Source organism: Dicentrarchus labrax, unplaced genomic scaffold (genome assembly GCF_905237075.1).
Source record: "Dicentrarchus labrax unplaced genomic scaffold, dlabrax2021, whole genome shotgun sequence".
Lineage (NCBI taxonomy): Eukaryota > Metazoa > Chordata > Actinopteri > Moronidae > Dicentrarchus > Dicentrarchus labrax.
Window position 1 is genome coordinate 3,569,001 of NW_026136701.1, and position 26,677 is coordinate 3,595,677.

The 26,677-nt window shown below is 39.9% G+C and overlaps 1 protein-coding gene across 4 annotated transcripts; it reads left to right on the top strand.

Moving 5' to 3' along the window:
- ca8 (carbonic anhydrase VIII) lies at window positions 1–26,677 on the top strand. 4 transcript variants are annotated; one of them, XM_051396264.1, is made up of 9 exons: window positions 14–407; window positions 7,421–7,606; window positions 10,270–10,394; window positions 11,928–12,023; window positions 14,353–14,415; window positions 14,550–14,598; window positions 15,831–15,943; window positions 18,292–18,486; window positions 23,091–26,677. In XM_051396264.1, the coding sequence occupies exons 1-8, from the start codon at window positions 335–337 to the stop codon at window positions 18,424–18,426; spliced, it is 840 nt and encodes a 279-aa protein (XP_051252224.1). In that variant the 5' UTR covers window positions 14–334; the 3' UTR covers window positions 18,427–18,486; window positions 23,091–26,677. The 4 variants fall into 4 exon arrangements, with proteins under 4 accessions (XP_051252236.1, XP_051252224.1, XP_051252215.1 ...); XM_051396255.1 differs by lacking the exon at window positions 23,091–26,677 and adding an exon at window positions 22,817–23,080 and having other exon boundaries at window positions 18–407; window positions 7,415–7,606; XM_051396246.1 differs by having other exon boundaries at window positions 20–407; window positions 7,415–7,606.

Below are 26,677 nucleotides of genomic sequence, written 5' to 3' on the forward strand. Positions count from 1 at the left end.
AGAGAGGAAGAGGAGGAGCAACAGAGTAAAGAGAAATACAGAGAGGCAGAGAGATCCACACACATCAGTAGCTGCAAGAGGACAAGAGCAAGAGAGGATATAAAAGGAGGGGAGGACGGACAGAATAGAGACAGGGAGACAAGAAGAAACTAAAGTAAAAGACACAAAGAAGAAAGTGAAAGGCTGTGGGAGTTGTTGCTCGGCTGGGAATCCATCCAGCAGACTGCTGAGACTTCAGTTTTCGCCCAAGTGAACGTACAAAAACCAGTGTGACTGGGACTCTACTGGGAGGACAGACTGGTTTCTACCCACAGTGAGCAGACTGCTGAGCACCATGGCTGACAACGTGAATGAGGAGTCTGATTATAACCCGGGGAAAGATGAGCTGGACTGGGGCTACGAGGAAGGTAAAACTGGTCTTCATCAGTATGGAGGGATGCTGGGAAATGTGTGATGTCAGCTGGTGCAGAAGTTGAGGGTGCAGATGGGACTGAATCCCGAACCTTTCGCACTCTGTGTAGTCTTTACCTAAAGTTATTCTATAAGTGGAGTTTGCAGTGTTGACACATGTTGTAGTTTTTGAATGATTTCAGACTCTAATAAACTTCAGGAAAGCTTTTAAATGTGCTGTTTTTAAATGTTCTGTGCTGTGCAGGAATAGGTGCACTTCATATCAAAGCAGCATAATAAGTTTGTTTTGAATGAATACAGGAAGGCATAAGAAATACAGGCTGTAATTTTATGTTGTACTGAGTGCCTCAACATTATGTGGAGAGCATTCAGTGCAAAACACCAAAAGAATGAAAACATAAACAAATGTGTGGCTAAACTCAGGAACTATAGTACTGTACGAGTTGCATACTGGGCCAGGACTGACTTCCAAACTATATGTGATGTCACAAATCCAGCTGGTAGGCCCCGCCCCTTAAAAATTAGCTTTTGAATGAGCACAAAGAAACTTTCCACTTTCAGCAGATGAATGTGAAAACATCCTTCTAGAGTCAAACTCTGCTGTTAGACTCCTATAAAGCGACTCACAACAATTACAACAGCATTGTCAAAATAGATGCAGCAGATGTCCTAGATTTCCTTGGATCCTACAATTCCCACAATGCAATTGCAACACTTTGAAAGACTGATGGTTTCTTCCCATTCTGTATTGCCAGTTCAAAATTTCTTTAAACAAAGTCTAAACTTAACATAGAAACACAGGATCATTTAACGATCCTATAGCTTCATGTTGACCACCAGATTTTAATCATCTTAACTTCATCATGGCATGAAAAACATAGTTACTGAATTCATCCATAAATTATAAAGTGGTGGATTTAAGCTGCAGTTATCACATCTGTGTAATATTTTGTATCTGCTTGACATTAGTGGCACACGTAACAAAATCTTTCAAGTCCTCCAAATTAAATAACGAAATACCCTGTTTGTCCATAACCCTGATATGGACATCATCAGGGTTATCACAGAAGACATTATACTGTTTGCATAGGCGGCTCCTCGTGACAGGTGAGCTAATCTTTATGTGTATAATTGGTGAAGTGCTCCTTCAACTAGCTGTCAAGTCAGTTGGTACATTGTTTGGCCTCAGGTCAGAGTGAAACGAGACACCGTCCAGCTGTTGTGGAAAGGCTTACCTGGAGCTGAGGGAAACTGAAAGCTCTGCACAGCCTAATCTCAATATTCAGGACTGCCATTTAGTTTGTGTTGTTTCACTCTGTCTTCTCTTTATTGCTGCCTTTACTGAGCATGGAGGGATGCACTGGGATACTGAACTGTAAAATTCTTACTGTAAGTATACAAAATGATATGTTACACTTAGTATGCATGAATGAAACTCTTATATATGGCTTGCCAATAACAGCCGTGTCCTGTGGAAACCTTTTGTCTGAAAAGGGGGAAAATTGTAATTGGATGTCCCATTGACATAGATATTATAAAACCTTTTAACTGGTTACTCTTTACACACTATCATCCACAGAACCATCTTATGTATGTGGGATGAAAGACTTTCTCCAGGACACTTGATGTTATTACTATATAAGATGTGTGTGTATATATATATATATATATATATATATATATATATATGTCTTTTGGAACAATTAGTTTTATAAATTAATGTTATCTACAATGTAAAGAATAATTTATAATTCTTCCAAATGCCCTTATAGACTATTTATGGAAAAATAACAAGCCTGCAGCAACAGTTAAGCAACAGTAAAAACTCTACACAAGGATAGGATATTAATTATCAAATACATAAAGCTCCTCCAAGGCCGGACAGTCCACTACACTTCTAATTTTAATAACAAAATATTTGGAAAAGTTTGCTGTAATGTGGATCTGGATCTGTAAAAAACTACTTCTAGGATGTAACGTTAAAGCTGCAGTAGGTAACTTCAAATGAAAATAACCCTTATGTTTGCTGAAAAATTCACTATATACTGACAGTAGTACATGAGACTCATTGTTGATTGTTGAGTCTCATTCCCATGTTGTCAAACACTGACACTGGGAATGAGACTCAACATTTAACTATCTTCAAGCCACCAACCCAAAGTGGATCAGATTTTTTCACAGTCTCATGTTCTACTGTCAGGAATAGTGAAAGTTTCAGCAAATATAAAAAAAAATAAAAATTGTAATAATCTACTGCAGCTTTAACAAACACCATTTCCAATAAACCCCAGAACTCTAGGGGATAAACATCATGGCCCAACTAAAGAGAGAAAGTCTATTGGTTAGAGTGCATTTAACTCACATATAGTATGTCCATAATGAGAGCAGGACAGAGGTCAATTTTTTTCCAGTATATATTGTTTATATCATAATCACAGTTCATTTTATTGACAAATGCAGTTCAGGTGTCCTTTGTTGGATGGTTTGCCTTGCAACCATATCAGGGTGATGACTTTCTTGCTAACAGCAAAGACATATTCATCCTGTTCCATAACTTGATCTGGGATTTGCCCAGGTGTAACACAACTCCTATTTAAATTTTATGCCTCCGTCCTGGCAAAAGCTCTGGTCGGGGGCATTATGTTTTTGGGTAGTCTGTCCATCCCATTCTCGAGAACGCAATATCTCAGGAACTCCTAGAGGGAATTTCATTACATCCAGTACAAAAGTCCCCTTGGATGAAAGGATGTTTGACTGATTAGGCTTCATTCAGACTGCAGGTCAAAGTGACCCAAATCGGATTTTGCTCATATGTGACTCAGATGTGATTTTTTTCAGTGTGAATAGTCCAAATGACATGGAATGGGCCAGTTTGTGGTCCAAATCAGCCATCAGCCATAATCCAGTGCCCTGACTCAGGAACAGAAGGGGAAATTGCAACCGTATTATACATTGGGTCTATATGAATACTGAATTGGTGACACTTATCTTGGGTGCCCACCTTGAAACTTCATGATTATATAAATCTGTGCTGCCGGGTTGAAGATGTGTGTAAGTATCCACCTTACAGAAGCTTCTTTTCAGAAACATCCATATTTGAAGCATTGTAGTCCACCACAAGCTCATTGGTTTTGCTGATACCGAGCTTCAGGTAATTGTTGTTGCACCATGTGACAACACTCTCTATTAGTCCTATGTACTGTAAAGATAGTTCTATGGCCCTACATGCAGCACAGAATCTTGCCCAGTCCCTTTATGTGTATAGTAGCAGCAGTGAAACCCTTACTGCCTTTGGTAACTTGTTGTCAAGGCTTCAGTTGCTGAGGAAGGAGGGAATGTGACGGATCCCCTCACCCCTCATTGCTATGGAGGGAGCAGTCAGCCAGTGTCTGTCCCTGCTGCAGTAGAAAGGCATACTGCGAGGAGCTGAGTTCATTTTCTTGGAGGGACGTGGGCTTTCCTGAACACGATACTCACCAAATGTGTTCATTTCCTCCTTTTAAAAACACACTGGGCTCCACACGTCTTACAGTGTTCTCATTGTGCTACTAGACTGATTGTGGTCAGCAAAAAGCCGAAGTGAATCCAGACCAGTGTGTACCTTTGATGTTACGTAGTATCACTTTCTCTACTCTGTTTCTTCACTCTTTGCCAGTGAAAGCGAAGGTAAGTAGGTGGCAACAGCATTGCTCTTTTAACCTATAAGACAGTTTTCACCGGATATCATTTAAAATTAAGATATTGCAGTATCTCAGTCTCTTTTACAAACCTTCTGTACAGCAATTATCTTACTGTCACATGAAATCCTGTTCACAAACTGGACACTCAGAGAGGAAGCAACCAGCCTAGACTTTAGAGAGACGAATGGTTTGTGTTTCTAAAATATGTTCTACACAGAGGAACTGGCCTCGATATAAATTTGTTCCTTGACAGGATGATGGAAATAGCAAGGAAATGAAGAAGAAGGTTGAGGGTAATACACTCACTAAAAAAAATGTACCTCAAAGTCCACTTACTAGCTTTTAATCACATCTTCATCACTTCATCCTGTCAAAATTGCTTTTCATTTTCCAAGGCCAAGAATGGACGTTATCACTCCAAAAGACGCTCAAATGTACAACAACCCATGTTGTTCACCTGCCCTAACTACAATTCTGTTGTTGTTGTTTTTTACATGAAATAGTAGTAAACACAGGTGTTACCAATGATACTGATCAAGGTTCTGTTCCATTTAGTGTAGCGGAGCGTTTACAGTGAGCCAACTTATATACCTATATTTTATTAACTGTAATTTGTTAGTTAATGTGTTATTTATTTGTTTTGCTAATAATTTGTACTATGTTATTTGCACAATGTTCTTTACTTTAGCTTATAATACATTTTTAAAATAGGCTCGGACCACGACAAGGACTACACAACAGTTAAACAAAGAATAAAACCAAATATTAACTGAATCTCTTAGCAATACGCTGGCTTTGATACTTATTTGCTGTCTTACATAAGAACCAGTTTCATCAGTGTGCTTCATACAGCAGCATAGCTCTTCGATATGTTTGGACCAGTTTAACACACAATGTATGTGTGTATACGTGTACGCAGAAATTCTCCTTGCAGATATTTCACATTTAATGGAAGGAAAAGCACCAGGGTAATTAACAATAGTATTATTCACTAATTATTTACTAGGCACACTGAACCGAGCAATAGAGTGCTGCAGGAATGAGTCCTAAAACCTGGAAATGAGTTAGCATTTTAGCATGTCGGGTTCACACGCCTCAAAGTCAGTGAATTAATAAATGAGTTAAATGGGTTTTTGGTTAAATGCCTGAAATAAGGCCTGTTGTTAACACAGCTGTTCTATGAGATAAAATACATGAGTAAATACCCCCAGGTGAATTCTGAAGCTTTTGTCAGTGACAGGTTGTCAGTGCGTTAGTAGTGGTGATGTTGAAGTCATGCCACCATGGTGTTGTTCGTTTAGCCTAACGTTAGCTTTTTACTGCTAGCGGTTGCATTTACGCTTCAAAAGAGTGGTGTTTTTTTTATCATGCTAAACAAAACTGCAATTATCATAAACCTTTGTTCAAACAAGGCTTATTTCTTTTATAAAAATCCCAAATCCAATGAAAAATTCCTATTGGCTTTTTGTCAACTTCTAATTTGCTAGTTTGCTAATGCTAACTTCGGGGTAGGCCTACAAATGCACTCTATAATGTTATAAATTATACCTGTGCATTTCCTGTTATAGTGAGAGTACAACTGTCTTCTGTTAAAAAGTTTGTTTTAGTTTATATGTGTTATTTAGTCATTGTGGCAGCAGTGCCCACACAGGGACACACTTAGTATTAATCCTAACAATTTTCAGTTTAAAGAAATCCTGAATATAGCTATTGCAATATACACAGTTGTTAAATTTACTAACCTGTGAGAGCACATGGACGATTCATTTATTAATTCATGATAAAAAGTCATATAGACCATAGATAAATATTAAAAGAGGGTACATCACAAGAGCAGAGATTAGGAACTTACATATGAAGAGATTTTCACACACTTTTATACAGACCTAGAACACACTGAAGATATGGTTTGAAAAAACTGTGGAAAACCCTTCATACCGAATACACAAGTCTGTCTCTACACCTCCAGCTAGATACTTTTCTCTTTGTTAAAGTGTACTCTGGATTTTTGGATTCATTTAAAACCAGTTTACGGGTGTGGCACACCAATCTGTTCTTCATAACTGTCTTCCATTGAGGTGTGTCCGTTTGTTTAACAGGGCTCACCACCAGAGTTGTGTCTGTTTTAACAGATGAAAGTTCAGAGAGGCAGAACCTCCTGGAACCCTTACAGTCTAGTGCAGTAGAAATGTGATTTGTCTAAATGACGCATCAGGGAGAGCTAACTTGGTCAATGAACTGTACTTTTGTGACTCCATCTTCCTTGTTTATACTTGAGCTACTGTATAGACGATCTTTACAAGCTCGTTATTTTTCAGGTACAGGTTTTTTTTTTGCTTTAGACTGACTGATGGTCAGACAATACAAGACATTTAAAGGTGTCACTGAGCTGTGTGTACTAGTAATGGCCATTTTCTTCCTCTTTTCTGTTTCCATGCAGTACTTCTAGTTTAGCAGAATAAGGGACTCCCTTTTAAATCACTTCTTAAAACCCATTTTGATAAACTTGCCTTCATAGGATGTCGTAATTTTTATTTCCATTTTTTATGGCTTCTATTCTGCTCTTATTAATATATTTTGGTATTCTGTATTTTTATATTTAATTACATTTTGTGTATCCTGACAATCATTTTGCTTTGTCTGTCAAAGCACTTTGTAAACTCATTTAAAGGTCTTATTTAAAAAAAGGGTTATTATTATTATTATTATTATTATTTTGATACTTTTAAGCCATTTTTTCAATAATACTCATACACTTCCACGTAAAATTGTCAATACAGGACTTTTACGTGTAATTTATTTATACAGTATGGTATTGCCACTAGGATCTGAATACTTATTCTACAGCTACTTGCATGGCTTACAAAACACTTAAATGGAATAGGTAATTTTTTTTTACAAAAGACATTTTGACATGTCACAGTGGGCAAAGCACAGATAATAAATTATAAAACATAATAATAATAAAAAATAAATGATGGCTGGATTCTATTTATCTGCTTCATTGTTCATGCTGGCTCACTGTCACACTGTCATAGCTGACTGGGACAATTGAATAGAACAAAGTCATTGTCAATGTTAGTAACACCTGTGCTTTCCCAACTATGACCAGTGAAAAAGGTTTATTGTATATGTTTGTATATATGTATATGCTCACAAACCTGAATATGAAATTTGGCCTCTTTGCTTGTGTTTTGACTCATTGTTTCATAGTTACCGTAATGGTATGCAAAAATTATTTTGGTTAAGGGTATGAATTAAACACAGACATAAGGTACATGTAATATATAATATGTGTTTTGTGTGCCTGTTTTCACTCATAGGTGTAGAATGGGGACTCCACTTCCCAGCAGCCAACGGCGAGTACCAGTCTCCCATTAACTTGAACTCCCGGGAGGCTCAGTATGACCCGTCCCTCCTGGATGTCGGCCTATCGCCAAACTACGTGGTGTGTCGAGACTGCGAGGTCATCAACGACGGACACACTGTGCGCATCATTCTCAAGTCCAAATCAGGTGACTCCAGGGGACGTGACGACAATTCAATTCAATTCAATTCAATTCAATTTTATTTGTATAGCGCCAATTCATAACAGAAGTTATCTCAGGACACTTTTCAAATAGAGCAGGTCTAGACCGAACTCTTTAACATTAATTACAGAGACCCAACAGTACCACCATGAGCAAGCACTTGGCGACAAGGGCAAGGAAAAACTGCCTGTTAAAAGGCAGAAACCTAGGACAGATCCTCCGGCTCTAGGTGGGTGGTCGTCTGTCTCGACCAGTTGGGGTGAGAGAGAGAGAGAGAGAGAGAGAGAGAGAGAGAGAGAGAGAGAGAGAGAGAGAGCGACAGACAGACAGGTGCACAGCAACAACAGTATTGGCAATGGCAGTCAAGCAGGACCATGGCAGGAGGCTCCACCAGGATCCATGAGAACCTGCGAGACGAGAAAGCACAAGAACTCCGGGGAAGAAGTGGAGTTAGTAACATGCATTAAAGGGACATGAATGAGTGCAGAAAGAGAGAGGAAGAGAGTAGCTCAGTGCACCATGGGAAATCCCCCGATAGTCTAGGCCTATAGCAGCATAACTAAGGGATGGTTCAGGACTCACCTGATCCAGCCCTAACTATAAGCTTTATCAAAGAGGAATGTCTTAAGCCTACTCTTGAATGTGGTGAGGGTGTCTGCCTCCCGAACCACAACTGGAAGCTGGTTCCACAGGAGAGGAGCTTGGTAACTGAAGGCTCTGGCTCCTGTTCTACTTTTAGAGACTATAGGAACCACAAGTAGCCCAGCATTCAGAGAACGTAGTGTTCTAGTGGGGTAATAGGGTACTATGAGCTCTTTAAGATATGAAGGGGCCTGACCATGAAGAGCTTTATAGGTGAGGAGGAGGATTTTAAATTCAATTCTACATTTTATAGGGAGCCAATGCAGAGTAGCTAGTACAGGAGAGATGTGATCTCTTTTTCTAGTTCCTGTCAGTACTCGTGCTGCAGCGTTCTGAATTAATTGGAGCGTTTTAATGGACTTATTGGGGCAACCTGATAATAAAGAGTTGCAGTAATCCAGCCTTGAAGTAACAAATGCATGGATTAGTTTTTCTGCATCTGTCTGTGATAGTATGTGTCTAATTTTTCTAATATTACGTAAATGAAAGAAGGCAGTCCTAGAGGTCTGCTTTATGTGGGAGTTAAATGACAAATCATGATCAAAGATAACTCCAAGATTCCTGACAGTGGTGCTAGAGGCCAAGTTAATGCCATCTAGAGTGACTATATCTTTAGACAATGAGTCTCTAAGGTTTTTGGGGCCAAGAACAAGAATTTCGGTTTTTTCTGAGTTTAACATCAGAAAATTGCAGGTCATCCAGGATTTTATGTCCTTAAGACATGTTTGTAATTTAGATAATTGATTAATTTCATTGGGTTTGATTGATAGATATAACTGCGTATCATCTGCATAACAGTGAAAGTTAATGGAGTGATTCCTAATAATGTTGCCTAAAGGGAGCATATATAAAGTAAATAGTATTGGTCCAAGTACAGAACCTTGTGGAACTCCATGACTAACTTTAGTATTTATGGAGGATTCATCGTTAACATGTACAAACTGAGAACGATCTGATAAGTATGACTTAAACCAGGTTAGGGCAGTTCCTTTAATGCCAATTTGATGCTCAAGTCTCTGTAAAAGAATATCATGGTCAATGGTGTCAAATGCAGCACTAAGATCTAATAATACAAGTACAGAGACAAGTCCATTGTCAGAAGCAGTCAGAAGGTCATTATTAATTTTAACCAGAGCTGTCTCTGTGCTATGATGAGCTCTAAATCCTGACTGAAAATCCTCAAATAAACTATTGTTATGTAGAAAGTCACACAACTCTTTGGCGACTATTTTCTCCAGAATCTTAGAGAGGAACGGGAGGTTAGAAATCGGTCTATAGTTGGCTAAAACCCCTGGGTCAAGAGTGGACTTTTTAAGAAGGGGTTTAATTACAGCTACTTTAAAGGACTGTGGTACATATCCTGATAATAAAGAAAGATTAATCATATCCAGTAAAGAAGTGCCAATTAAGGGAACAACTTCTTTAAGCAGCCTAGTTGGGATCGGGTCTAACAGACAGGTTGATGGCTTCGATGAAGAAATGATTGAAGTTAACTGATGAAGATCGATAGCAGAAAAACAGTCTAAATATACATCTAAGTTTACATTGACAGAAGTCCCTGAACTTGGAGAGCCACTGATAACTGTTGATGGCAGTTGGTGATTAATTTTTTCTCTAATAGTAATAATTTTATTATAGAAGAAGCTCATGAAGTCATTGCTACTTAAGTTTATGGGGATATGTGGCTCGATAGAGCTGTGACTCTCTGTCAGCCTGGCTACAGTGCTGAAGAGGAACCTAGGGTTGTTCTTATTTTCTTCTATTAGTGCTGAGTAATAGGCTCCTCTCACCACTGACTCATTTAAGAAGTGATGAGAAGGCAGGATGAATGTTTAGTTTTGTTGTCAGTCACTGTGGTTTAGCAGTAGGTGACACAAAAGTAAGTCCAGCCTTTCAGCAAATTACCCCTTTTCTCACTTGTACTTTAACTCTGACTGCTTTGATCTGTCTTCTATTTCCTGCGTGTGCTTTCCCACAATGCCCCGGGTTTCCTGCACTGTTGCCAGTGGTTACTGGGGGTCCGTTGCCTAGTGATCATGAGTATGAGCTTCATGAGGTTCGATTCCACTGGGGCAAAGAGAACCAGAGAGGATCAGAGCACACTGTCAACTTCAAGGCTTTCCCTATGGAGGTAGTGCAGTCACACACACACACACACACACACACACACACACACACACCTACACACACGCACACACACACATACACAGACATAAGGCCATGACCGTGGAGTGGGGTGCAGACCAGCAGCCTCTAAAAGACTAAAGAACTGCAGTGTACATATGTTTAGACTTCTGGCACTGACATTTGTCCTTCAGATAACATCGAAGCTTGTTGAGTCCTTGAACAAAAACTGTTTTTTCTTCTCTTACAAGCAACACTTTTGACATATGAAGCTGAAGGTGGAAAAATAAATGTCATAGTCTGAAATGAATATATTTTTTATGAGTGTGTGTGTTTAGGGAATCTTTAGATCAGGTTGTGTCCATACATATGTTTATAAACTTAACATAGGCTTAAAGAAGAGCTCAAATTAATTTGGTAAAATTAGGTTAAGTTTGAATTTTGTCAAATATTTAAAAAGATGAAACAGTTAGTCTGGAGCCTGAGGCGGGAGGCAATCAGCCTAGCTTAGCAGAAAAACTGGAAGCAGGGGAAAAAGCTGGTCTGATCTCTCCAAAACTGAAAACTAGACATCCTTACTACACACCTGTAGAATATACTCATTCACACAGTGTATCTAGTTTTGTTTAAAGGGCCAGTGTGTAGGATTTAGCGGCACCTAGGGGTGACGTTGCAGATTGCATCTAACTGAACACTGCTCGCGCCTGTATTTGACGACCTGGGAATGAGAACGGGCCTGACACTATCTTCCGATATTTCGTTGAAATTTAAGGTCAAAACTGAAACCTTGGAAATGCCAAAACTGCAACACCAGCTCACTCAGTTTGATGGTACTTGATGTTTCTCTTCATTGCTTCATTCATGGGGTCAATGTATAAAGTTAATACTTAAAAAATGTTTTAGCAAATGGTATAACTTGGTATGGTATAGCTTAACACTTTATTCGTCCATCCTTAACCTTAGAAATAAGAATGAAAGCATAAATAACACAATCATCTTCTCACAAAGAAAAGGGGGAATTACTCAGCTCTAAAGTTTACCATGGCTCATTTCAGTAAACTAAAGGGTTATGCTACAGCATGGTATGAACCTGGGCACAGATCCAGTCTGAATGTTGTATAGGATACATATTTGAACAGTATGTCAATTAGAACTCAGGATAGCTTTTGACCACTTTTGCAAATCACAAAATCAATGCTCAATTGGAGGTCTTGGCTAAAACTACTGATAACAAGGCTGAGAGCTCAGGGATTACTGAGATTTTACATAATACTTTTTCCATATTACAGTAAGATAAATACCATGCCAGCTTTCAATCTTATCATCTGTGGTCTGATCTGATATTGACCTGTCTGAGGGTAGAAGTTTTGCACTACATTCTCTTTGTTTACGTTAACTTGACATAAGAGCCCATATAGAAAGCCCTCAGTCATCCCCAGCTGATGGTTTCTCACTCTCTTACCCACTGTTCCCTACACCTGTTTACAACAATGGCCTCTCAAATACAGCTTGTTTTCTGTTGTCTCTCTGTCTGTCTTAGCTCCACCTGATCCACTGGAACAGCACTCTGTTTAACACTTTGGAGGACGCTCTCGGGAAGAAGAATGGAGTCCTCATCATCGCTCTTTTTGTGCAGGTAAACACCCACATAAGGAGCCAGTAGGCTGAAGTAGTGGCCAGATAAGAGATTGGTTGGCCAACAGAGATCAAGATTAGTACAGTATACACACTTGACTAAATATACATACTGTATGATCTAGCTTTATTTTCCTCTCGTTTTCTAGTTTGTATTACCTTGAAGCCTGAATAATAATAAGTATTTTGTCATTTTTTTCATTGTGTTACAGATAACAGTTATCAATACACAGTAAATTTGTGTAATAATGTGCCAAAGGTTGGGCGAGCACTCTTGTGGAAGCCCAGTATTCATGTTAAATGAGGTTTTGAGCTATCACTAGGCCCTCAGTGTGTATCAGGCTCTGCCAACATAAATCTACAAAGTCCTCTGACAGGCGACACCATTTTCCTGACTTACTCTTAAGCTGCCACTCTTGCCAAAGCAAAAAGCTGATACTCGGCAGCTTGACCCGTATTGTACCTACATTATATGTGCTAAGCCTAAACTTTAATGGCTGGCCTATCTGGCTATAGGCAATAGGCCAGATCCTTTTAATACCATAGCCCACTCAGTTGTCCAACCACCATCACTGTATATTTGTCTCCACTAGTCTCACTAAACAGCCACTAATGAGCAACCACTCTGGTAAGAGAAACAATTCATGAATCATGTCCTTGAAGAAGGCAAAGAAAAAATAATATTGTTTCAATGTGAATTTGTGTGTGAGTGCAAGTCAGGCACTCTCTCAATAGTCTAACTGGTGTTGGGCCTACAACCCCGGGAAGGCTAAACAATGTGTTCCAGCATCCGAGAACCAACAATCAGCATTCTGTTAACACCGGCAGCTCACCGCTCAACCCCCCAAGCAACAAACAACACAATCATCCTAAACCACTGGCAGTATGTCCTCAACTACCCCGCCTTAGCAAGCAACAAAGCCCACAACCTGTTACACCAGGTAACACCGTCAGCTAACGACATGCTAGCCAACAACAACCAGTTCAGAACCATTGACACAAGGATGTATAAAGAGAACTGGAAACAACGTTGGAGGCGGCCCTCTGTTTTTTCCTGTGAAAGCTGAGGAACTAGAGACTTTATTAGAGACTTCTGCTGGCTGAGCCCACTAACTCTCGGTTTAGCTAACTTGGATGGGTATAAATAATGGCCTAATAAACTAATAGACTTAAAAAATGTTATCAAACTGAATGGAACCAGTTTTCGTGGGGGTTTATTACTCAAAAAAATTTATCCACTGTTTTACAGCAGCTTCTTTTGCAATGTAACTTAATGGGAAAAAGTATTTTTGGCCCAGCGTGCATCACATGACGGATGCCATTGCTGTAATTCCACGGTTTGGCCACTGTCGCTGTGTAAAAATTGGTTTCAAAGCCCAGCGTTCCTCCTGGGGTCTTGCTAAGGATGTGTAAAGCTAGTAGCAAGCTAATCCCAATGTTGCCTGAGATAAATAACCCATACAGTCTTCTTCAGCTACCCCAACAAAGCACCTCTGCCTGAAATTTCACCGACCAACACCAAAAACAGCTTTCTGAAACTGCTCCAATAAAAACAATCTACAACTTTATACATTGTAAGGTTATAATTATATTTCACAACCTAATAATTATACATTATAATCTTCACGAAGGGTTGATTTATTGCAGGGCAGTTGTGTTAGACTGCATTAGTCTTAGCTAGGTGTACCTAATAAGCTGAGAACCGTTTGAATGTAGCTGCATGCATTTCCCCCCTTTTTCAGCAAGTCTTCTGTTTTTCCTTCCTGGGATTGTAAGTGCTGTTTTTCTAAATGACTGAACAGGCTCATTCCACATTAGCCTGAACCATCCTGTGTAATAGTATCATACAAGCAAACACCTTCTGCTGCATTCCTATGAATTGGCATCCGCATTTAAGTGGTCCTCCGTTTCCCTGCTGAGAAAACAATTAAAACTGTGGGAAGGTTTATGCCACTTTAATGAAAACAATCAAACCTCAGAGAAAGCAAAGCTCGCTTTTAGGAGAGAGATCTGAGTCACACCAGTTGAGGAAAACACACCCAGTGAAAAAACACCAGCTAGCAGTCTGCTTCTGGTTCTACCCCAGACAGCCTTGACCTCCTGAGGCCACAGCCATGACACACTCAACCTCACACGTCCTGTTTTTGACAGCTCCCTTAGGTTTTACTTCCTGTTTACTTCCTGTAAAGATACAGTGGGTGTAAACTAAAATCTTCTTAAAACATTGTTGACGGCTTTAAGACAATCACTGATAACAGTTTCTTCATAAGATATATTGATATGTGGCTACCAACTGATCACTCACTGAAACCTGAAATGTGTTTTTTCAGATCGGTAAGGAGCATCTGGGTCTGAAGGCAATCACTGAAGTTCTACAGGACCTGCAATATAAAGTAAGAATAACACTGAAAAGATCAGACAGATTAGATGGTAATTTATGACATCAGATTCAATCACATCACAATCACATTGTTAAACTGGATACATGATAACATTAATTATTGCTGTGTCTCTGTATTTCCATCAGGGGAAGAACAAGATAATCCCCTGCTTCAACCCCAACACTCTGTTACCTGGTGAGCAGAAATTGACTTTAAATTCATCATGAGTTTAAGAAGTCTTGGGAAAAATGATCACACCACCACGGCTCTCTTAAGATGGCAGCCTGCTGGGTCGCTATCATCCTCTCATCAATCCATTCATTCTTAAAACCAAACACTAGTTCGATAGCCTAGCTAGATAGGGCTTTTCATGTTTTTCACGAGTTTTTTAGCCACCGTAGTTTCTCCTACGTGCCTGGTTGAGACAAGGGGTTTCAGTCGGTTGTGCAATCTTACCGCTATATGCAACTAAACCCTACACACTGGTCCTTTAATGCCAGCTTATTATTCACAATCACTAGTAGTAGTATCAAGTAATGTTGGTGATGAATCCTAATCCTTTCGAATCCCTAATTGAATCTTGTGGGTAGCTGATTGGAAGGGGATTTAATTTAGACATCTCTTTCTTACAAAATATGTACTGTTTTTATTTCAGTGAGCATCAGACCTACACCACAGAGATTACTGTGCTGAAAGGGTGTAGGGCTGTGTCCACATATTTTAGCACTGCTCTGTAAATTGCAGATTTTTCATCACTTTACATAACTTCAAAGCAAAATTACCGTTGCACTGTTGCACAGGCAGAATCTGACAGGTGAAAGAACAAAGTTTAAGAGGCGTTAGGCTGAGGCAGAACAGACAGGAATATTATAGGAATACTACAGGAAGCAGTGTATCACTTTAATCCCCTTGCTCTTCCAAGACTACACATTGCTACTTGTCACTTTGATCATGAATGTGTCACTACTCTATGGTGTATAGGTCATAGAACTGAGTGTTTATAGTGTATAGTTGAGAAAATATTATTATTATAGATGCAAGATTTAACTGACAGAAGGGCGGGACTAAGAGAGAAGGACGCAATCACATGTCCGCCTGCTACTTCAGCACCATGGACAGCACTGGATTTATCAGTACACCACATAGTTGGGATACTGATATTTCAGAGCCATGGTTGGGGCCATATCTTCTAATTTGACCAAACCTCAGTCAGATAAATGATTAATGAATCAGGCCGAATCGACTAACATATTCAAATAAACAACCGCTCTGCCCCTGCGCTCTAGGGAGGGGACAGCAACTTTTACTATCAAAAGAGCCATTTCCAGAACAGTGGATTGTTTATCACGATGTACAGGCAGGTAATATAAGCTGCTTTCACTGACATGTTTTAAGCATTTTACGTTAAATGTTTAATCTGCCCTCAGATCCTTTACTGAGAGACTACTGGGTGTATGAAGGATCTCTGACCACACCACCTTGTAGTGAAAATGTGACCTGGATCCTCTACCGCTACCCTCTCACCATCTCACAGTTACAGGTAATAGCCTGCTCCTAATCTGTGATGTATATACATTAGCCAGCTATTAGCATGACTCTGGTTCTGCTGGATCAATTTTTACCTTTGCTAACTGTCCATTGTGAGTCCAGCCTTACTTGTGACTGCATCCATTCTTCCATTTCTACCTGATCAATGTATTTATATTAACAATGGATGTAATGACCACGTTATGTGAACAGGGTTGCTAATAGTGACAAACCAACATAGAATTATCACAGAACTCTGCTGTTCACCTCAGCCTTGTGGAGTGTTATAATGTCTTTCAGCTCACTGTTTTGGTTTTCTGACAAACTCCATGAGAAATATTGCTCTGCAGAGCCGGAGAACCCCTGCAGTAGACACAGCAGTTTTAGACATATGCCTGAGTTTACACCAATAGTGACATTAAACCACAGCCATGTATACACATGGTTAGGGTTAACTCTCTCTCTCATCAGTACTGATTAAACCTAACAATGCGTCAGCTAATTTAGGTTTTAATATTAATGTTCTGGTAACCCTAAACCTAGGTTAACTTCATAATATTAAGCTAAGATCATCTAGCTACCTTCAGTGAATAATGTCAGAGCTCTGTTCTCTTTTTTTCTACATCCCATCCAAGATACAATCACTGCCAGGCCCTTTTGTGACATTCATACCACACAGTACCACTAACCTGAGGCACTCTGGCATTCACCGCAGTACAGGAAGCCTTTACACCCACGGCCAATCAATGAGCCTGTCACATTGCCTTAAATAGATCTAAACTTGAATTCAGCCCTTGCCTGACTCATGGCTCTCTTCAAGCAAAGGATGATGATGGTAATCCTCTGACATTTATTTTAGTCTTTCATCCTTGCTGCCCTCTGGCCTGCTGACCCTTTGAAATGTTAACAGAGAGAAGGACTTGTGGTTGTCCTCCTCCTAAGGCTATGGCCATACTAATGTGGATGACTTCATAATGCACATGAATCAACGTCACTGTAATTGTGATCAAATCAGCAGATCAGAGTACAAAAACTACCTTCCTGTTTTTAGAACACCAGCATGCACATGTCTCTTTCACTCTGTCTTTGTCTCATGTCTCCTTTTGCAACCCTCCCTCCAAATGTGCCACTCTGGGGAGGTGGCCTCACAGTTTGAAAACTCTTGAATTAGAGATATCCTTACCACAGAGTTGTGCTCCTCGAGGTTGTTTAAAGGCATTCTGGGAAATACATAAAACAAGCAGAAAAGTGGGAAAGTGGGAAAGTGGGTCACAAAAACCCATGTAGTCATTACAACACCATGACTACAATGTACTGAACAGACAATATTATGCACTGTATATATTACCTTATTTTTGAGTACTATAGTGATGTATTTTCTGTATCATGTGTCAACCATAGTCACACTGCATGTACAACAGCAGAAGTGTTTTAAAACAGCAGGTCCTGCTTACCTAGAATACACACCTCTAGCTATTATTGACTGCTAATAGACCAGGAGTGTGTGTGCACAGTGCATATGTGCATACAAGTGTGTGTGTGTGTGTGTGTGTGTGTGTGTGTGTGTGTGTGTGTGTGTGTCATTCAACAGTTGCTATGCCTACACGTTTTGCACTTTGACAACAGTGGTCCATAAATCCTACTTCTGTAAGCCAATAGCATGACAGCTCAGGAACTGTTGCCATGTTTGTTTTGGCTGTTGTAACCAGCATGATACAGTATATGTGTGTAAATTGTACATGTACACGTGAACAGGAAGTCAGATTTTGGATCCTTTTTGTAGTGATTCTGATCTTAACATTTTGGTGTGAGCAAGAAAACAACAAGAGATGACGTTTATTGTAGACGACCGGATCTGTCACAACCTCATACTTAGTGCTGGGTAAATACAGGATGTTTGTTCACCCACCTGCCTGTTTGTTAAGAACTGAAATCAGCAGAAAACAATAGCTAAACATACTCTTACAATACTGTTGTATTCACTGTCAGCTGTCTTCACATTTCATTCCCACACTATCATTATATCATTACAGGTTCTTTGGCTGTCATTAGGGACCCCACATGGGTCCAAGTCTCCTAATCTTTCCCCATGCCAGGTTTGTTTTGCTCAGCACTGAACGCTTTAACCCCTGAGTGTAGAGCAAATATTTGAAGTCATATGAAGTACTTGAATTATGTGTATTTTTAGAAAGCCAAAGGACGAAAGCAGTGTCTTTAAGAAACCATGATGTCCCTAACCCTAACCCTAACCCTTATGTTGGGACCAAACTGTCAGCCACCTCAGTCTAGGTATATCAGTTTGACTATATTGGTCAAACCTATGTTGTGTGGCCTGAAATATTTTCTCGTCTGTCTGTGCAGATCGAGGAGTTTCGGAGGCTGCGGTCCCATTTCAAAGGGGCAGAGTTGCTAGAAGGCAATGATGGGTTGTTGGGGGACAACTTCCGTCCTACACAGCCACTCAGTGACCGGACGGTTCGTGCTGCCTTCCAGTGACTCGCACTTTCCACTGATGACACAGGAAAACTATGAGGCCTACACATACAAGTATAGAAGGTAACACCTGCTCTGCTCTTAACATACAGGGCATTAATGTGAACATAAATGTGAACCAAAGTATGTGATAATGGATCTAAAGTAGTGGTAATAGAAACAGCTGCCTACATCCAGCAGACACAGCAACATTAGCATTTATTTGGTGTCATTTTGTTTTAATATATACTGTTCTGTTTGCTGTTTAGTGCTGGGCAGACAGTGGGTTTATCAGAGCTTGTGAGTTCTTGAGAGTTGATCTGATTGGTTGAAATTCGAGTCTGCCCTTTTCCAAACTACGACTTCCCATATAGTGCTGTGTAAGAAACCAACTACCACAGTCAGGTTACATTAATACTGACACCCTTCACTTTACATGCAGTCATTTAATCCATTGATAATATAAAAACACAGATTATCAGAGCTTTAATTTGGCATCTAAATGAAAATATAGTAAATTAAAAGCATAAATGACGGAAAACTGATCAGCAGTTGCTGAACAAACACTGTTCTCTGTATTTCAGTTCGTTCAGCACATTTCCTCACAAGGGACAGACTTTTAATGGAAGTAGGCATGCTGTCCCTGAGGTATTTGGGTCCCCTGAAACCACAGTGTAATGGATCGAGCCCTGGAAGAACTAACCCAGTTACCAATCTGGGACTAGCCTATATACAGTATGTAGTGTATGAAGGGGTCCCAGATTTAGCTCAGCAGCACTGCGGCAGGAGGACAGCGCAGAACTTTTGGAGCTCAGAGTGGATGAGGAGGGTAAAAAAAGACAGAGGAGACTTTTATACTGAATGTCCTGGCTAACTAATGAGGGCACAGAGTTTCAGAATTTTTGGGGATATTACATCTTTTATCTTTAATTCTACAAGTCAGCATGTTAAGATGTATGAAAACAGATGAGCAAGGGCCTGCAAAGGAATCTTGGTGTCACATTATGTTCCTGATAGCTTATTCTTCTCACAGCTTTCACATCACTATCAGATAGCCTTGGTCCACAGCCTAATGTCTCCATGGACTGCCATGCAGTAAATGATCTCATTTGATCCTGGTGTACAGTAGCATCGCACTATACGTCACATCTGTATCACTATAGAGATGTTTAAGGTGTGGCAGTTCATTTGAAATGCTGGATCCTGCGTTTCCCATAAGGCCTTCCCTTACTGGTAAAAGCCCATGTGTTTCAAGCTCCGTGACCCAGTTTGTAACATAGAGTTAGTTAGTTAGTTAAAGAACCGTCATCTCTAAAGCTGGGCATACAATGTACAATTTGAGTCCGTTGCTGACTCGATTTTTGAGCTGCATGACTGATTTTAGACTCAGACAGAATTTCAGCTTCATCGGGCGTCGTGTGCCGTGCAGTGGACAGGATTGCGCGAGGGCCATTCATCAAATATAATTATTTGATGACCAGTCAGGCTTTCACACAGTTGAAGCAGAGCCGCAAGTCGATTCTGGCATTCCTGCTTTCAGACATAACTTTATTGACAGTTGTCAACAGCCAGAATGGTCCACAGTGTGGGTACATCAATTGTGAGCTTTGGTTTTCTCTTTTTACTCATACAGCAGGAGTTGGAATTAAACAACATTTCTGAATTTGCACAGTATATGCTCAAGCCAAAATAGCCCCGATTTTTTTTTTTGCCTCAAGACTTTCTCTAGAACCAAAGAGGGCATTAAACAGCAGTTATCAATAGTGAGTAGTGTTGCTCATGAAATGTAAATCAAACCCTATTTGTAAAATCTGTGAAGTGCTCCTTCAAACAAATGACCTGTTTGCTGAGAGAACTGGTAACCTCATTGCAAACTTCACAGAGGAAAAATCCTGTAAGTGGGTGTTTTCATGCAGTCATTGTATTTAGGAGTCATGATCACATAATGACTAACGCAGTTGTTCAGTTCGCTGGTTTTGTTTTCAATGAATCATTCCCTTTCCTCTGAATAAAACTGTGTTTTACAATTCCAACACAGACTGTGAACTCCCAAATAGTGTAGACCCTGATGGCCGAGCTGAACAGTGCAGTTATTGTACAGAGCTACACTTATCGAGTTCTTCACGAAGAGCTGGTTGATATAGTTTATATAAGCCTGATACCGGTGAAGATCTGAACTGACTTGACTGCAGACAGAGAGATGCAGAGTAACAGGAAGTTTAGATGGAAGAGCGAAACAGAGTGAGGAAAGGTGTGTTGAGAGGAGGGAGATAGAGGGGTACTGTGGTGAAGAGAGGTGAGAATGCCAGAGGGATGAAAGAGGAGGAGACAGAGGGAGGGCAGGGGAAAAGGAGAGAAAAAACAGAGGACTATTGTTGATAGTGTAAACGGATACTGATCTGGTCCCACCAGCACAAACCCACCTGAGACAAGACCTGCGAATGAGAGAGAAGAGGTGGGAGAGGAGAGGGGGCTGCAGCTCAGACAGAAGTTTCTTCACATGCCTGATAAAATATATAGAAACCAAACCAGGGCTAGCTGCTGGCTGCATGAATCTGAGAATGCAACCAGCTAGCAGCAGCTGATAAGAGCCAATGTTGTTGATCCTGCTCCCAGTGACAATGCTAAATGCTGATGCTAAGCAGATCTACTGTTTACCATGTTCACCATCTTAGTTTAGTGTGTAAGCATGCTAACATATGCTAATTAGTAATAAACATGAAGTAGAGCTGAGGTTGATGGGAATGTCATTAGTTTCATGGGTAAACCAAAGTATTGGACACATTCAAATTTGGACCTGAAGATGGCGCTAGAGTACGAGTTAACGTATAACCAAACCTGTTAGAATTCATCCTGAAGAAAACATAAATCTCACGGCAGTCCTTCTCATTAGATTCTGGATATTTGACTTAAAACTTCAACCTCATGGTGGTGCTAGAGGGAAATCAGGGGCTCACCAACGTGAGTAGGATTCTTCCTCTGACGACAATGAACATCTGTACCAGGTTTCACATCAGTACATCACATATCTGTCAAGCTATTTCACCAATAGCTAAAAGCTAACTTTTTTTCCCCCAGTGTCCCACAACTGTCCCAAATTCTACTTTCAGCTGTCCCAGACTGAACAACCATCGTCCCAAACTGAACATAGTTTAATAACTTTTGTTGTGTTTCAGTATCTCACATCACTTCATTGACTCACTCTGGTCGACCATGGAAGTTCTGCCAGTTGTTCCCTGAACTTATATCTGAATAAGAATTCACCCTGTCATTATTCTTTTCGTCACTGGTTGAGGTTCTGACTGTTTAATCAATGAATGCATCTGCAAACTGCAGTGCAAATGCAAACCTGTTTCTGATTGGTACATGGAGATTCAAGATTCAGATTCAAGATTCAACAGGTTTATTGTCATATGTACAGTGAGAAATACAGTGGTTTGTACGTACAATGAAAACCTTACTTTGCCCGACTCCCTGAGGCAACACACAAGTAGAAGAGTAAGAATATAAAAAATATATATATTTTTTAATATAAATATATAACTAGTATAAAATATAACTTACAACTTAAAGTGCAGAACATTGTACAGTAAACAAAGAAACCTGAGTTGAATAAGGTGCTCTATGCCTCACAGTTACACTTCAGGTGCAGAGTGACATTACTTCACAATGGGAGTGATTAAGTGTGGGGGAGGGTGGTGTGGGCTGTACTGTTTAAGAGTCTGATGGCCTGGGGGTAGAAACTGTTAGAGAGTCTTTTTGTCCTTGCTTTCATACTCCTGTAGCGCCTCGCTGACGGCAGGACTGTGAAGAGACTGTGTTGTGGGTGTGTATTGTCCTTTATGATGTTGTGGGCCCTCCTGATGACCCTGGTTGTGTAGATGTCCTGTAGTGATGGGAACACTTTGAACATTATCATTATTTAGCCAAATAGTCACATGCTATTCCATCAGTTGGGAAACAACACAAACACGGGAGCTTTACATTGGTGAAGCTGCAGCCTTTATTCACTGACAAACTGTAACCTACTCTGTGCATTTACTGCCAGATTGACAGCTTCACTGCTCTCCTTTTGCTTTGCATCGCTCACATTCACCATCACTTTCTGCTGCTTGCTCATCCATACACCAACTATGCACACAGAAAGGAGGATATGATGGGATGGCGTTCTTGATGCATTTCGTGAGCTGACCACACGCTGGTTCTGTGGGCTGCCATTTTTGAGAGATTAAAAAAATGTAGTCACTTAACCAGTGTGTGAGTGCATAACCAGGCTAATATACTGTAGCTTGAGGCAATACATAATATTACAATCATTTTCCTGTGAGTCTGAAAAGGTAATGGAATCTTATTTAGGCAGAGAGGATTTATGCTCATTTGACTGATGACTGGTATGTATTTATGTGCCCACCAGGTTTTGTCCTGCACTGCAGATGGAAATATCATCAACACCTTTCTCTGGAGTGGCTTTGCTACAGTTGGTGGTTTTTTTCTGCAGTCTGAATGAAGTGGAAAAGTTGTAAAATGTCTAATTTAACACACCGTAGTGTACAGGATACAGAAACACTGGAGCAATAAAAGTTCTCTCTCTTTTCAACATTCCCCTCTTTTTGAAGTTATACTCCGCTGTAGAGCACATCTGGTTTCTCTTTTCTTTTAATCCGATCCATATTTTTCTTTCGTTACAGGAGAGAAGAAGGAAGAGGTGTGAAGAGAGGAACGGAAAGAGAGAGAGAGAGAGAGAGAGAGAGAGAGCAAAAGTTGATGTGCTTATAGATCAGCTGCAGACTGAAGGTGGACAAAGAAACTATTGATCTCACACCCCCATTGTGCGTTGTGTGTGTGTGTGTGTGTGTGTGTGTGTGTGTGTGTGTGTGTGTGTGTGTGTAGGTGTGTCTTTTTCTGCATAACCTCTCCCCATCTCATTCTTACTGTATATATAAGTGTAGCATCCTCCATGAGCCTGAGTGTGTACTGTAGGTATATGTTGAGTATTATTGTGCTAATGTGTGTGTGTGTGTGTGACCAGATTAGATGATAGGAGGCTTTACAACGGGCTCTGCTGTAAAAACAAGAGGAAACATGAACCACAAGATGTCCCTGAACACACACACACACACACACACACACACACACTGACACACATTTAAACTTAACTGCACTGACAGACAGAGTGTAACAGAGACACTGAAACACACAGGTTCACACACTCAACATACACACACGTGCTGCATACATATTATGTGCGTACACCTGAGGCTGGTGTATTTCTTTCTATTTTGTTTTGAATTATTTGAATGTGAAATTGAAATCAACATAAAAGGGAAATATCTAAAAACTAAAGATAAACAGAGCCAAATTTCTATAGACGAATCCGAGCTGTAGGAGGAAGTAGGACAATCCGCCATTATTGTGGTTGCACCTCTCTGGGCAACCCTCGTACAACCCTATAACATATGTAAAGCATTTCTGCCAAGTAATCAGTTCAAGAGACGCTGTAGCAGCTGTTATATGTAGAAAATATCATCAAATGCCATTAAAATAAAGGTTTTATACACTTTTCAGTGAAATTTAGTTATCCGCTGCTCCAACAACAAGTAGGAAGTAAACGCCACAAGCTTCGGATCCAGGAAATCTTTTCTTCTTTCCTAAATCTTTGTTATTGTTAAATCCTCATGTTTCGGTCACTTTATGTGATGAATGAAAATGATTGGGTTGTTGTTTCAGATCAGTAGGGGGTGCCAACAAAAGTACGGTTGTAACAAGATTTTTTTAAATTTTCTTTTTTTTGGGGGGGGGATAACTGACTACTTCTGAAATGTATTAGTAATTAGTTACACCACTAGTTACAGAGGAAAGTAATATTATTACTGTAACATTATTACTAGTATTGAACTCACCAGTGTTAGGCAGTAAGCCTAACACTGGTGAGTTCAATACTACTGCTGTAAAGAGTTACGCAATCCCAGCACAGAGCCAAAAGTCACATAATGTAGGAACAAGGCACAGACACTTATAAAATAAATCAGTTATTTTAAAGCAGAAAAGGTGACATACTGTTGGTGCTCAGACAAAAACTGTTAATCATTGTTATATTAAACTAAACATTTCTGCTTTCACTGTCAGTATGAATGTGTTCAGTTCCACTCTGCCACTGCAGTAATGGCACTTGAACATACTCTATACAATGCGCCGGATTCATTTATAGAGTAACTTAACGGTATAGAATTTGCTAGCTTTATGTCAGCCTATTAGAGAATATACACAGTGTGTAGAGGTATTGAGTTGGTGGTTGGGTTCACATTGATTTCCATCTGTTAAAGTGTGTAATATGGTTTAATAGTTACTTTTTAATGAGTATGTTAAGACTGCTTAGGTTATTCTGGTGTTGAAGTGAGCGCAGTGCTCCATGGGGGGAAATCTGAAGTCAGCTGCTGATTGAACCTCCCACCATACACATACATTTAGTTCACATTACATGAATTTTGACGTCTCACATGTACACACCTGACCTCTAACTGCTCAACAGTCACATATCAAACTGATAGAATTGTTTTGCTGCATTAGTGTCCTGCTCATCCAAAGCCTTGTGAATTTTAATCTGTGGGTTGCTTGCTGTGTTCATCATTAGTGTTGATGGTCACATACATACTGTACAAGTAAATGATTACAAATCAAATTTAATAATAATAATAATTTCCTGTTCAAACTGGATGAATACACAAACTGAAACTACAGTCTACATGTTGAATATCGCTGTCCGTCTTTATAGTGGCTGTATCATTTTGGACCCTCTGCAGATTGTCTATAGGCTAAGTGTTGATTGCAGTCCAATCAGATATGGTCCAGTTATTCTTATCTGTATCATTAATAGTGTTCATATCACTGTCTTTATTATCTGTGTGTCAGAACAAGTTGTCATTGTGTAAAGAATGTAATTCTGAACACTTTTCCTCTTTTTTTTCTTTAAATAAAAATGGTCAAGTGTAGATGACAGTGAATGTCTTCACAAAATATGGACTATTAGCAGCTTCAACCCCCATTAACATCAGTGCTCCACTGCTCCCAAGTACTGCACTGAAAGTGGGAAGAGTTACAAGCACAGCTTTTACGTGTGTGTATATCAACCCCATTTATACCTGGAATTAAAATGCCATCTGTATCTGGAGACATTATCTGGATGAGGTGCATAAATGCATTGGGATCAGAATGTGAATGAGTCAGCCAGACCCCATTTGGAGACAGTCAGGCTTGGATTGTGATCAGATCTCAGCCAGGTGTTAATGTCACATTTTTAAAGGTCCAGTGTGTAACATTTAGGAGGATCTATTGGCAGAAATGGAATATAATATTCATAGGTATGTTTTCATTAGTGTATCATCACCTGAATATAGGTATTGTTATGTTTTTGTTATCTTAGGATGGAGGACCACCATGGACAAACCAAGATAATTTGGGGGAATTTTGTGTTTTTCACAAGTTTTGTGGCCACCATAGTTCCTCCTACACACTTCCCATTCTCATTCCCAAGTCGTCAAATACAGACGTGAGTGGTGTTCAGTTAGTTGCAATTTACAATTTCATCAGTAGATGCCACTTAATCGTACAAGCTGTACCTTTAAGATGTGTTCTCATCCCAGCTCATAAGAAACTGCCTTTATTTTGTCATGCCCCTTTGCGTTATAGACAGAAGCACAAGGTACCCTTAGCGTCTTTATGAGTGGTTCATATTCTGAATGGTCACAGTCTGGTTAGAGAACAAAAATACATGGTCAGGTTTAAGTCACAATTTGGGTTAAGATAAGAGGTTTACACGATGCAAGGAGGAAGTTTTCAGGGCACATCCAACTGGGAGAAGACCCCAGTACTCGCTTGAGGGATTATATATCTCATCTGGCCTGGGACTACCTCGGGACCCACCAGGAGGAGCTGGAAGGCGTTGCTGGTTAGTGGGACATCTAGAGTGCCCTGCTTGTGTGGACTAATTTGACAAATTTGACAGAGCACAATTGAGATAACAAGAACACATTTTAATATCAGGTATAAATGCAAAGATCCATGGATCAGATGTCAATATCCTAAATAATGCATTCAGATTATATGTTAATAGCAGGTGTAAATGGGGCCACTTGTGTGTTTGTTTGTGAGGTGTGTGTGTGTGTGTGTGTGTAGTCTCTTAAGGTACTGTGTCTGACAAACTGAGCTAAAATAAACTGTGACAACTGATGACTGTTACTGTAAAGCAACAATAAACTACAACACTGACTTAGTAAAA